A 13,310-nucleotide genomic window follows, 5' to 3' on the forward strand; every position below is an offset into this window, starting at 1 on the left:
CAGATGGAGCACCAAACTGCAGTTCCTGTCAGTGGAGGTGCAGCAGTGCAGTTTGTCAGCAGTGGTGTTAACTGGAGGCTGACACACTGACTGAAGACATTTAGTCTGAGTGGATCTGAACTTTCCTTCTCGATGGTTTCCATCTTGCTCTGACTGCAGCTGTAACAACACTGAGTCCAGCAGGATGTGTACAAAGCATTTTGACAGACACACAAAGCTGGACAGCTTTTGTTGTGAGGGTTTGGAGAGAGTGTGTCTCTGTGTGTGTGTCTGCATTCACTTTGTTCCTCTAATAGAAAATCAGTGTGCAGATGTTGATTCCTGCACTGACTGCTGTTCTTCAGCCTGTAGAAACCATCCTGGAGCTGCTGGAACAAATGAATCTTCTAAATGTTGCTTTGCTCAGGTTTTTGTTTGCTCTGGTTCTTTTTGTCAGGATCAAATACAAACAGTCGTCTCAGAGACGTCAGCATCTGAACAGGGACTCCAACCACAAACCTGTGGGTTACTAGTCGGCTCTTCAGACCTTCTGTCTTTGTTTCCAACAAGTTTCCACCTCCTGTTTCTAGATGCCCACCCTAACATAGCAAGCTGGAACCGGCCGTATCCCACAGAAGTGTATAAATCCAAATGCAGCCTTAAAGGGCTCGTTCCCCCAAACAGTGCAGTGTAGTAGCTTCTAATAAAGATCTGTTCTCCTGCAGCTGATCATCAGGAGGAGGAGAGTCTGACGGAGCAGCAGAGGAACATTTTCAGCCTCTACAGAGGAAACAATGAGTTCAACACAACAGGTGAGAAAAATCTCAGTGTTACACTATTATTGAAACTGTGTGACTTCATCAACTGCTGTTGGTTTGGTTTATTATGGTCCCAGTTAGCACTGAAGTTACAACAAGACCAAATAAAAGGTCACATTTTACAGGACACTGAAACAAAGACATTAATAAGATAAACTTTAATGATCCCACGATGGTAAAATGTGCATATTACAGCAGCTCAAGGACAGAGAAGAAGGATGAAATAAAATAAATAAAATAAAATAGAAAACCCTATATTAATATGCATATACACAAACACATCAAAACACTATATACATTTGTAGCCAGTAATTTGTATACAGTATACACAGAATACATTATGGGTGGGAGTGTAAATAAGTAAAATGTATATGTACTGCACATGTGTAAGACATCCAGCCTGCACTATAACTTTGTTCAGCCTGCGAGATGATTTCATATAGGTGTTACTAATGACCTGCGGGTAAACGCTCCCATCACGTCTAGTACAAATCCCACAATGCACTGCAACAGCTGTGCATTGGCCAAGACCTATGCGCTAACCCTTTTTACGTGTTGCCAGTGACACATTGATCCCTGATCAGCTGATAAAAACATTGGTCAGCTCTTTTTACAGTGACAGAGGAGCTGATCGCTGACATTGGAGCTACACCGTCTCTCTTCCTTCCTGCGATGTGCAGGAAAAGAGCGAATTGGTAGTACAGATGAGGGAGACCTGCACAGGTGATCTGACAGTGCGTCACACAGCAGGAAACAGTGCTGGGTGATATATTGAGTTTTTATCAATATATTTCCATACGATTTTCCTAACATGAGGCAATATCATTTATATGATACAGTCTAGTTCACGTTACAATCATACTTGTAGCTCCACCAGTTCACATTTCTCTTCTCCCAGTTTGTCTCTGCACATCTTCACACTGCCCCCCCCCCCCCCCCCCCCCCCCCCCCGCTTCACCCATTAATCATGCAGGAAGCGACTGCATGGCAGTGTTCCCAACTCAGCGACTTTGTTGCTACATTTAGCAGATTTTCAGACCCTGCTGGCGACTTTTTCCCCCAAAAGCGTCTAGCGACAAATTTAGTGACTTTTTCCGGTGAGGTCGGAGAGTTTTGGAAACCTGAAATCCTCCACTGTCGCTATGTTTTGTGGACATACAGCCTTTGTACTGCGTCCGTTTGTACGCTTTGGCATCATCCGGACCCCCATAAGTCCCTGGCTGTAGGTAAGAGAGCGCCGCCATACGCAGCAGACGTTGGTTTGTCCCGTAAGTCACGTGACCTTAATAGTGGAAGTGGGTCTTTTTTGTGTGCTTGCAGACGCTGCATTGAGTGTGCGGCCCGTTGCTGTTATACATCAGTGCATTTGTCTGTGGATTTACTGAGCTGCTAAAATCCTGCAGATGGAGTTTTGTTCAGTCAGTCTGTCACAGTACTGGATGTACAGGAGTACACACAGGAGGAAGTACTTTCCAGTGAAGCAGACTTTACCAGGCTGGCTTTGAGTATTTTTATAGAGGAACAAAAGCATTAATTTATTTGAGGAGCATTATTATTTAATAGTTGATTTTTGAGTAATTTCTCATGTACATCTACAGCTGAATGTTAATAAAAACATGTCACAGTGTGGCATTTGGGACATGTAGCTTTGACTCAGAAGTGCCTTTTTGTTTATACCTTTGGGAAGAAAAAAATATCCATTCAGCCCTAGCAGGAAATACTGCGCAGCAAAGTCCTGAAGACAGAACGCACCATCAGCACCGTAAAGGCTGTTTCACACCGGACGCGTAAATTCCGTGCAAATGTTTCGTGCGTTAAAAATATTTTTCGGACTCTCCTGTTCTTAATGCAGCCGTTCACACCGACCGCGTCATTTCACAGGACGAATTTGCAGCATTTATTTTTTTGGATCAAGTTCGATTTTTCTGACTTTCGCAAGCGAACAAACAGGCCTGGCCAATCAGAGCACTGCATTTAGCAACATGTGAGGTCATAGCTCAAAACGCGCACCGATGTACTGAATATCCAGTGATGTGGGAACAATAAAATCATAATATTTTACCTCAGACACACAGCTACACGCTGCTCCGGGTCAGTCGGCTCTCTGATATTATCCTCTGCCTCCTCACATGTGATCCCAACTCTGCCAACAAGAGCTCAAACTGTCCCACTGACATCCTGAAATATGCGTGAAAGCATCCGTGATGCAGCTTCAACTCCTGGATCAAACCATGAAACTCTCCCTGCTGCTGCTTTCTTATGAGCTGGATGAACCCAGAATCTTTGCTTCTTCCTTCTCTTGTTTAGAAACATCAGGACCTCAGTACATCACCGCTTGATGTCGACTGCATTTTTTTTTTTACCGTGCGTTATATGAGGAGGATTTAGTCACAAGAAACACAACACGTCCGGTGTGAAAGGGCCTTAACGCAGACAGTGAACTTTGTATGAGGTAAAGGTTTAAATCACCAGCAGTTCCAGAGGAACTAACTTCTGAATTTGATGATGTGCCTTATGACACAGGTGTGATGAGCTCTATCCATCCATCCTTTCTCTTCTGCTTATCCGGGGCCGGGTCGCGGGGGCAGGAGCCTAAGCAGAGAAGCCCAGGCTTCCCTCTCGCTAGCCGTCTCCACCACCTCATCCGGGGGGACCCCAGGGCGTTCCCAGGCCAGCCGAGAGATATCTCTCCAGCGTGTCCTGGGTCTACCACGGGGCCTCTCCCCAGTGGGACATGCCCGGAACACCTCACCCAAGAGGTGCCCAGGAGGCATCCTAATCAGATGCCTGAGCCACCTCAACTGGCTCCTCTCAATATGGAGGAGCAGCAGCTCTACTCTGAGCCCCTCCCAGATGGCCGCACTCCTCACCCTAAGGGAGAGGCCAGCTACCCTTCGAAGGAAACTCATTTCTGCCGTTTGTATTCGCGATCTTATTCTTTCGGTCACTACCCAAAGCTCGTGACCATAGGTGAGGGTAGGAACGTAGATCGACCAGTAAATCGAGAGCTTCGCTTTTACACTAAGCTCCCTCTTCACCACGACAGACCGGTGCAGTGTCCGCATCACTGCAGAAGCAGCCCCGATCCGTCTGTCGATCTCCCGCTCCCTTCTCCCGTCACTCGTGAACAAGACCCAGAGATACTTGAACTTCTTCACTTGGAGCAGGAGCTCATTCCTGAGCCAGAGAGGGCACTCCACCCTTTTCCAGCTGAGGACCATGGCCTCAGACTTAGAGGTGCTGATTCTCATGCCGGCTGCTTCACACTCGGCTGCGAACCGTTCCACTGCGAGCTGGAGGCCACCCCCTGATGAAGCCAACAGGACCACATCATCTGCAAAGAGCAGAGACGAGACTCTGAGGCCACCAAGGAAGAAGAGTTGGAAGAAGAATTGAATTGGCTCTCAGGGAGAGCCAATTCAATTCAATTCAATTTTATTTATCTAGCGCCAAATCACAACAAACAGTCGCCTCATGTGCTTTGTATTGTAGGTAAAGAGCCTACAATAATACAGAGAAAACCCAACAGTCCAAACGACCCCCTCTGAGCAGCACTTGGTGACAGTGGGAAGGAAAAACTCCCTTTAACAGGAAGAAACCTCCAGCAGAACCAGGCTCAGGGAGGGGGGTCATCTGCTGAGGGGGGGCTGAGGGGAGAGAAAAGATATGCTTTGGAAGAGAGAGAGATTAATAATAATTAATGATTAAATACAAAGTTACGTATAAACAGAGTAAACAAGGTGAATGAAAAGAAACAGTACATTATGGGACTTATGGGATTTAGTGACTTTTTCGGTGAGTTTTGGAAACCTTCCGCTGTGGTCATGTTTCGTGTACATACAGCCTTCATACTGTGTCCAATTGGACACGTTGGCATCGCCCAGACCCCCAAGAGTACCTGACTGTTGGGTTGTACCTTAAGTCACGTGACCTTGATAACGGAAGTGAGTCTTTTTCATGTGTTCATGATGCAGCCAGTGGATAGATAGATAGATGCCTCATTGAGCGGGTGGGCCCGTTGCTGTGATACGTCAGTGCATATGTCTATGGATTTACTGAGCTAGCTATAACCCTGTTGACTGAAGGATGGAATTTTATTCATTCAGTCTGTGTACATGTTTTATTTGCACAGAGTACTGGATGTACAGGAGTACACATGGGAGCAAGTACTGGTGAAGTAGACTTTACTGCAGACTGGCTTTTTAAAGAATAAATCAGCCTTTTGCTGTTTTTGCTCTTTATCTTTTCTGTTTACATTTTAATAACACAGCTGTGAAACTTTTATGTAGGAAAAAAGAAATGCAAAGAAATGCCACCCCACACCATTACTGACCCACTGCCAAACTGGTCATGCTGAAGGATGTTGCAGGCAGCAGATCACTCTCCACGGTGTCTCCAGACTCTGTCACATGTGCTCAGTGTGAACCTGCTTTCATCTGTGAAGAGCACAGGGCACCAGTGGCGAATTTGCCAATCCTGGTGTTCTCTGGCAAATGCCAAGCATCCTGCACGGTGTTGGGCTGTGAGCACCACCCCCATCTGTTTACGTCGGGCCCTCATACCATCCTCATGGAGTCGGTTTCTAACTGTTTGTGCAGACACATGCACATTTGTGGCCTGCTGGAGGTCATTTTGCAGGGCTCTGGCAGTGCTCCTCCTGTTCCTCCTTGCAAAAAGGCAGAGGTAGCGGTCCTGCTGCTGGGTTGTTGCCCTCCTACGGCCTCCTCCATGTCTCCTGGTGTACTGGCCTGTCTCCTGGTAGTGCCTCCAGCCTCTGGACACTACGCTGACAGACACAGCAAACCTTCACATTGATGTGCCATCCTGGATGAGCTGCACTACCTGAGACACTTGTGTGGGTTGTAGAGTCTGTCTCATGCTACCACGAGTGTGAAAGCACCACCAACATTCAAAAATGAGCAAAACATTAACCAGAAAGCATAGATACTGAGAAGTGGTCTGTGGTCCCCACCTGCAGAACCACTCCTTTATTGAGTGTGTCTTGCTAATTGCCAATAATTTCCACCTGTTGTCTATTCCATTTGCACAGCAGCATGTGAAACTGATTATCAATCAGTGTTGCTTCCTAAGTGGACAGTTTGATTTCACAGAAGTTTGATTTACTTGGAGTTATATTGTGTTGTTTAAGTGTTCCCTTTATTTATTTTTTTGAGCAGTGTATATCGTGTATATATATATCATATATCGCCATTCAACTAAAAAAAAATATTATTTTTGGTCCATATTGCCCAGCCCTAGCTGCAACTAAAGATTATTTTGGTAGTTGACTAATCTGTCATTTTTACTGATTGATTAGTCAACAATTATTTCAATCTGACCTCACGTGTTCAAGCCTGCCCACCTGTTAACATCACCTTGTTCTCTTTTCATATTTAAAATAATGGCCCATAAAAATTAGAGTTTGAAACTCATTCAATATATTTTTAACATTAATGTGACCATCACAATAAATATGAAATAAACAATCCATATTAAAGTGAATGCAGTTTTTATTTTTAAATGAAAATATAATGTGCAAATAAATAAAAATGGCCTCTGTCCAAAAGTTCAAATAAGGCTTCAAATTAAATCAAAAAGATTTTTCCGTCCAAAACAGCTGAAAAGTTTACAGATGATTCAGTTCATACAGATGTTTACTATTCAGAATGAACGCTGATATTAATGTGAGGAAACAAATAGAAACCAACGTAGCTGCTCCTGTTGTCCTTCAGTCGTTAGCTAACATCACTGAAATGGTGGCGCTCAGCAAACTTCATCCATGAGAGCTTGTTTCTGACAGGTAAACTAACAGAAACATTAACCGGTATCAGTGACGCACTAACGTATCCATCCAGCTCCAGGGTGCTGGCGTTTTAAACACTCAGCACTGCAGTGATGCTGCCGTGGGAGGAAAGCTCTGCTCTGCATTCAGCTTTATTTTAGTTTCTGCTCCCACACCTTTGACAGTCTGTCTCCATTTTCTTTACTTTTCTCCACCCTCGTCTGTTCCACCATCATTATGCTGTTCTTTATGTTCTTCGTTGGTATTGTTGTTGTTGGCAGACAGCGGAGGCAATACTGCCCCCATATCTTTCTGTAGTGTATTGCAGCTACAAAATCACATAAGTGGAAGAAATGGGTTTTAAAATACGCTTCCATACTGAAATTCCATGTCCACTAACTTGTGTAGTTGACATGGAATTTCATTGATTACGTCAATGAATCTTTGCAGCTCTAATGTCCAATTAATGCTTTGAATTTTTTTTTTACAGAAATTCATGTTTCCTACGCTTTTTTTCTGCCTGTGCATGGCTGCAGGTAATGCCCTATTGTCACCAGTTAGTGGTGGTAATAGACCTAGTAGGTGTTCAGAGGTTTTTGGTAGCCTTCAATGTTAATGGAGTTTGAAGGTTCAGTTTGTTCCATGTCTACATCTCACTCACTGCCTCTGTTTGTATCTCTGTCACTGCAGAACCAACATGGAGCGAGAAGTCAGCGCTCTCAGGAGGCTGACAAACCTCACAGAAGGAAGAGAGAAAAAAAATTAACCTGTGATCAGTGTGGGAAGAATTTTGCTGGGAAGTCTGAACTAAAACTGCATCAAGTCATCCACACTGGAGAGAGACTGTTCAGCTGTGATCAGTGTGGAAAGTCTTTTACCCAGGCTGGACACTTAAAAACACACCAACTCATCCACAGTGGAGAGAAACCGTACAGCTGTGATCAGTGTGGCAGAGCTTTTAGTCTTAGTTGCAGCTTACGGAGGCATCAAGTTATCCACTCTGGAATTAAGGCATACAGCTGTGAATATTGTGGAAAAACTTTCAGCCAGCAAGGGAACAGAAATACACACTTACGCATTCACACTGGACAGGATGTGTATTGCTGTGGTCAGTGTGGCAAACTGTTTGCAACAGATGCACACTTACAACAGCACATGTTTACCCACACTGAGGAGAAAGCTTATCAATGTGACCTGTGTGATAAGACTTTTAAATCGCCACATACCCTAAAAAGACACCAACAGATCCACAGCAGAAAGAGACTCTACAAGTGCAGTTACTGTGAGGTATGTATTTTTATTTGGATCTTGTAATTTTAACCTGACTCTTTGGAGCTACTGTGTTCATTAAATTGTTAGCATGTTAGCAATTCTACTGCATGACACATACATTTTAGTTTCAGTTCTGCTTCCATGATCATAAAAAATTAAATCATTCGTTTTATGTATATCTAGGGCAGCAATGATTCCTCGAGTAACTAACAATTTTAATTATAATTTTAATTATAAAAAAATCCTTGAAGCAAATGTGTTGCTTCGATGCTATGTTTAAACTCTGCAGTGCTCAGATGTCTCCGTGTAAGTGGAGCGTCATCCACATTAGCAGCATTACAGTTCTCCGTCGTCTTCTTCTTCTTGTGGATGTAATGACGTTGGGCAAACCAGCTAAGGGCTACATTACCACCACATACTGGACTGGAGTGTAAACCAGGCATTAGAAAAAACCCCTCAGATTCTTAAAATTTCGATTATAAAATTGATCATCAACAAGTGACATAGGGTGTCCTGTGCCATGTGCACTTATGGACATCCTTATGTTCGAACATGGTGTTCATTATGGACAAACTGTGGTTTTCACAGAAGTCCAATAACAAGACACCCTTTGGGTTCAGATCAGGCAGGTCGTTCCTCTCAGTCACGCCCCTCGAGGTTTTACTGTCATCGCCCACGTGAGCGTTGAAGTCTCCTAGCAAGACAATAGAGTCACCAGATGGAGCGCTCTGACCCACCTCACCCAGCTACTCCAAAAAAGGTGGGTAATCTGAACTGCCATTCGGCGCGTAAGCACAAACAACAGTCAGGACCTGTTCCCTGGCCCGAAAGCAGAGGGAAACAACCTTCTTATCCATCGGTGAAAACAGGCAGCAAGCCGGGGGGATCAGAGGATACCCACCCCAGCTGGCCGCCTCTCACCGCGGGCAACTCCAAACTGGAATAGAGTCCAGCCCCTCTCCAGGAGACTGGTTCAGGAGCCCAGGCCATGCGTTGAGGTGAGCCCAACTATATGTCGCTGGTATCTCTCAAGCTCACGCACGAGCTCAGGCCCCTTCCCCACCAGAGAGGTGACATTCCATGTCCCAGTTGCCAGCCACCGCTCTGGGCAGCAGCCTCAACAATGGAGGTGTGGAATATGGACTCAGTGTCATAGAACAGAATAGAATGCTTTTGTCATTATACAGGATGTACAATAAGATTGGAGGGCCACTCCTGTTCAGGAAAAAATAAAATTTAAATTAGAACTTTTAAAAATATACAGAAAATAAATGTATAAAATATACAGTAATAAGAGAATATAAAAACATATTAACATTGTAAAAAATAAAATGTACATGTAGTAATGAATCTCAAGAGTATTGCACTTGGTGAATGAATATTGGCTATTACACAATAGGAGTGACAGATATTGTTCAGTATGAATGATATAATATTGCACAGAGGTGTGGGTGTTGCACAGTTACGGTGGGTGAGTGTGAGAGTTCAGGGTGGTGATTGCTCTGGTGAAGAAACTGTTCTTGAGTCTGTTTGTTCTGGCTTTGATGCACCTGTAGCTCCTGCCAGAGGGCAGCAGGTCAAACAGGTCAAAGCCAGGGTGTGAGCTGTCCTTGATGATGTTCCTGCTCTGCTGATGCAGCGGGAGGTGTAGATGTCCATCAGGGAGGGGAGAGGGCAGCCAATGATTCTCTGTGCTGTCTTGACTACCCTCTGAAGCCTCCCCCCGTCTGCCTCAGTGCAGCTGCCATACCATACTGTGATACAGTACGTCAGCAGGCTCTCAATGGATGAGCGGTAGAAGGTCGGCAGCAGGTTTGAGTCGAAGTTGTTCTTCCTGAGGACCCTCAGGAAGTGAAGTCGCTGCTGAGCCTTCTTGATAACTGCTGCTTATACTGAAGATACTTAAGAGTAGAATGGGAGGCAGAGCCTTCAGCTTTCAGGCCCCTCTTCTGTGGAACCAGCTCCCAGCTTGGATTCAGGAGACAGACACCCTCTCTATTTTTAAGATTAGGCTTAAAACTTTCCTTTATGATCAAGCTTATAGTTAGGGCTGGATCAGGTGACCCTGAACCCTCCCTTAGTTATGCTGCTATAGGCCTAGGCTGCTGGGGGGGTTCCCATAATGCACTGTTTCTTTTCATTCACCTTATTTACTTTGTTCATACTAGGCCTGTCGAGATAAACAATAAATCAATTAATTGCACGATAAATTAAAATGAGGTTGACAATTTTTGTTTATCGGCTTTATTGTTTCTTCGTGTCTCTCTCGCTTTCTACTGAAGACACTATATGGCAAAAGGCTTACCTCTGGTGCTCTCCACTGACCCCTCCCTTTCTCATTTCCTTAGTGTAAGGGGGGAGTAAACTATCGCGTCAGGTAGCCAGCCGGGGCGCGTCGTCTTGTATGTCTGCAGCATTAGAGCCCCGTGATGAGTTAGCAAACTAAAGAAACGCTATTTGGTACTGGGGAGAAAACCCGAAATGAAATTGGTTTCAAAGTCGAACGCAACAGCAGCAGTGTGGGAGCACTTCAGTTTTAAACCAAATGACCGAGGCGAACCGCTGAACCTTTGCAAGCTGGTATGTCGCATTTGTCATAAATCAGTAGCACCTAAGTGCAGCAATACAACCAACTTGCACCTGCACCTAAAGCACAATCATCCAAAGCAGTTTTCCCAGCTGGGAAAAAAAACTACAACCGGTGGGCCGTCTCCGTCTTTAGGTTCCCGACAGTCCACCATCACTGGAGCATTTAATTGACAGACAGCGTACAAAAAGGATAGTGCAAAATGGTGCGCGCTCACAGACAGTGTAGTTCGCTTAATCGATAGAGATGCTGTTGGGTTTTCTCTGTATTATTGTAGGGTCTTTATCTACAATACAAAGCACCTTGAGGCGACTATTTGGTTTGATTTGGTGCTATATAAATAACACTGAATTAAATTGTAGTATTTTGGTGGTAGTATTGTAGTTATTGTATCCCAGTAAGCTGAGTGTTATAATGTAAACAGTAAAATGTAATTGGACGTTGGCAGAGATGCTCTTTATTTCAGGTGACGTACAGGATAAAAATGTTGAAGGATTCTCTGACTTACACTGTCTTTGTGTCTTTGTGTAGAAGCAGAGCCACACAGATGGATCCAGTTCTCAGCCCTGTCGTCGATGTGGTGGTGGGAAACCGTTTCGCTGTGACCTTTGTGGGACAACCTTCAATCATCAGCGGACCCTAAAAATACATCAGCGTATACACACTGGACACAAACTGAACTACTGCAAAGAATGTGGGAGAAGCTTCCCCACAGCAAGTAAATTAAAACAACATGAACTCTACCACAGTGGGGTTAAAAAGTACGTCTGTGACCAGTGTGGGTCATCCTTCACCACTGCAGGTCAGCTTAAAGCACATAAACGAGTCCACACAGGAGAGAAACCATACAAGTGCAGACACTGTGAGAAAAGCTTCTCACATTCAGGTAATTGTAGCCTTCATGAAAGTACACACCTTGAAGGGAACTACAGGTGTGACCAGTGTGACAAGAGCTTCAAGAATTTCCGTTCATATGCCAAACACAAACGAGCCCACGCTGCAAAGAAACTGTTTCACTGTTACCAATGTGCAAAAACATTCTCTTCATTATCTGCTCTGTCCAAACATCAGCGTGATCATGCAGGGCTGAAGTCATTCCCATCATTGGATCACAGTGAAGCTGCAGACACACAAAGTTCCTCTTCTGGTTGCAGGGTCAAACTTAAAAACCTTGAGATCCGGCTCCACAGAATTCCGATGGAATCTCCTGTAAACAGTGTCAGCTAATGTTACACTTGGATCTGATGAGGTAGCTCTGATTTCTGGACTTGCAGTGAATAATCCTGAATCTGACATTTAGGAAGCTGCAAGTACAGATATATACATAAAGGTGTTTATTTTCTTTGAGGAATTTTATTAATCCTCTAAAATGTTATCCCAGGTTTCCCAGTTACATTTGAAACGTTTCGGAAACAGCAGTGCTTGTATTAAAAAAATGTATAGAAATGATATATCCAACTGATACTGCAGCCAACCTTTCTTTAATAAGTACTTAAAGGTCGGTCGAGTCAGTGCAGTGCTCTGTGTTTAATAAGCAGCAGCCATCGATAACTACAGACATCATTTTTTTTATTAGAATTTAATTATTAAACTAAATACTTTCTCACAGGTGACCCTGTCTGTGGTTATGAATATTAGCAGGTCATTAATATCCATTTATACCACTACAATAACAAAGTCAGAGTTGTTCTAGTTTGCTTTTAATTACTTTCAATTTTCTTTTTGTAATTTTGTCTTTAATCCAGTTCAGTTTGTTCCAAGTATGGATTTATATTAGTGTAGGTTTTTCTTTGTTTCCTCTTCATTAGTTTGTGTTACTTTTCTTTGTATTGCAGTAATATGTGGAAGTGTTGTCAGGAAGAGGACAGATGTAGGAAGGACAGAGCAGGTATTACAATTCAAACACAGCATCTTTGTGAATGACTCACAGTGATGTAGAAATCCAAGTCTCAGACATCTGCCCACTGAGTTAGCTTTGAATCTTTTTATAATCCTTTTGTCTACAGCCGAGGGTACAGTATCTGTCCATCTATCCATTGATCCACACACAAATGTGCTGAATCCAGTGAGGTTCCAGTTACAAATATTGGTAGGGACATCTCCCTGCTAATCATGCTCGGTGATTGGTAGGGACATAACGGGTGTTGTTTGATTTTTCCCATAAGGTCAGTTCAGGTTAAAGCGGAGATTTCTCGCTCAGTAATTATGACAACTTACTGGCACTTGCATCACTGGCCACTTACATAAAGACTCAAGGCTGCAGAATAAATCAGCGCTAAGAGTGAAATATAACAATTTTTTGTCAATTACACTGTTTTTGTGATCGTTTGGAGCCAAAATAAAAACTGAAATCACTTAAATTGCACAGCCCTAATGTTTTGCAAATATTGTAAAAACACTGGGGAGGCAGGTAAGATGTGTCGGGGTGTGTTTTTTGTTTGTGAAGGAAGACGCCTGAAACACTTTAATTAAAAAAGTAAGACATTGAATATATTAAAGAATCAGAAGATATAACACACGCACATGTGGGACTGTGTGTGTGCTCTGTCTCTCTCCCCTCTGCGCCCGTGTTCCTCATAAAAAGTTTATACAGACACTATCTACATGTAAACAGTGTGTGTGTGTGTGCTGGGTGTTGGCCTTTGTCATTGGTCCATCCAGTGCTGGTTCTCATGACTCAGATTCCTTCTATCAGTGATAAAATCCTGTACAAAAAGCACATCTCCCCTTAATCAATACAAAGCAATCATATTCAGATTAATAAGACAACATGGTGATGTTTTAATTGTATGTACCGTGCTGAACCTTCTAGGACAGGGGTAGGGAACTCCAGGCCTCGAGAGCCGGTGTCTTGCAGGTTTTAGATGTGTCC

At 43.7% G+C, this 13,310-nt stretch overlaps 1 protein-coding gene across 1 annotated transcript; it reads left to right on the forward strand.

Annotated features, from left to right (window-relative positions):
* Positions 1-763: 763 nt before the first annotated feature.
* LOC115777912 (zinc finger protein 726-like) lies at positions 764-12,796 on the forward strand. The gene is made up of 3 exons (XM_030725934.1): positions 764-791; positions 7,270-7,866; positions 10,970-12,796. The coding sequence occupies exons 1-3, from the start codon at positions 774-776 to the stop codon at positions 11,663-11,665; spliced, it is 1,311 nt and encodes a 436-aa protein (XP_030581794.1). The 5' UTR covers positions 764-773; the 3' UTR covers positions 11,666-12,796.
* The last annotated feature ends 514 nt before the right edge of the window (positions 12,797-13,310 follow it).

This window comes from Archocentrus centrarchus, unplaced genomic scaffold (assembly GCF_007364275.1).
Source record: "Archocentrus centrarchus isolate MPI-CPG fArcCen1 unplaced genomic scaffold, fArcCen1 scaffold_85_ctg1, whole genome shotgun sequence".
NCBI classification, from domain to species: domain Eukaryota; kingdom Metazoa; phylum Chordata; class Actinopteri; order Cichliformes; family Cichlidae; genus Archocentrus; species Archocentrus centrarchus.

Excerpts from the sequence above, each read along its gene's own strand:
- LOC115777912 (XM_030725934.1), top strand. Across the intron at positions 7,867-10,969 it reads ACAAGTGCAGTTACTGTGAG|AAGCAGAGCCACACAGATGG; the intron begins GTATGTATTTTT and ends GTCTTTGTGTAG.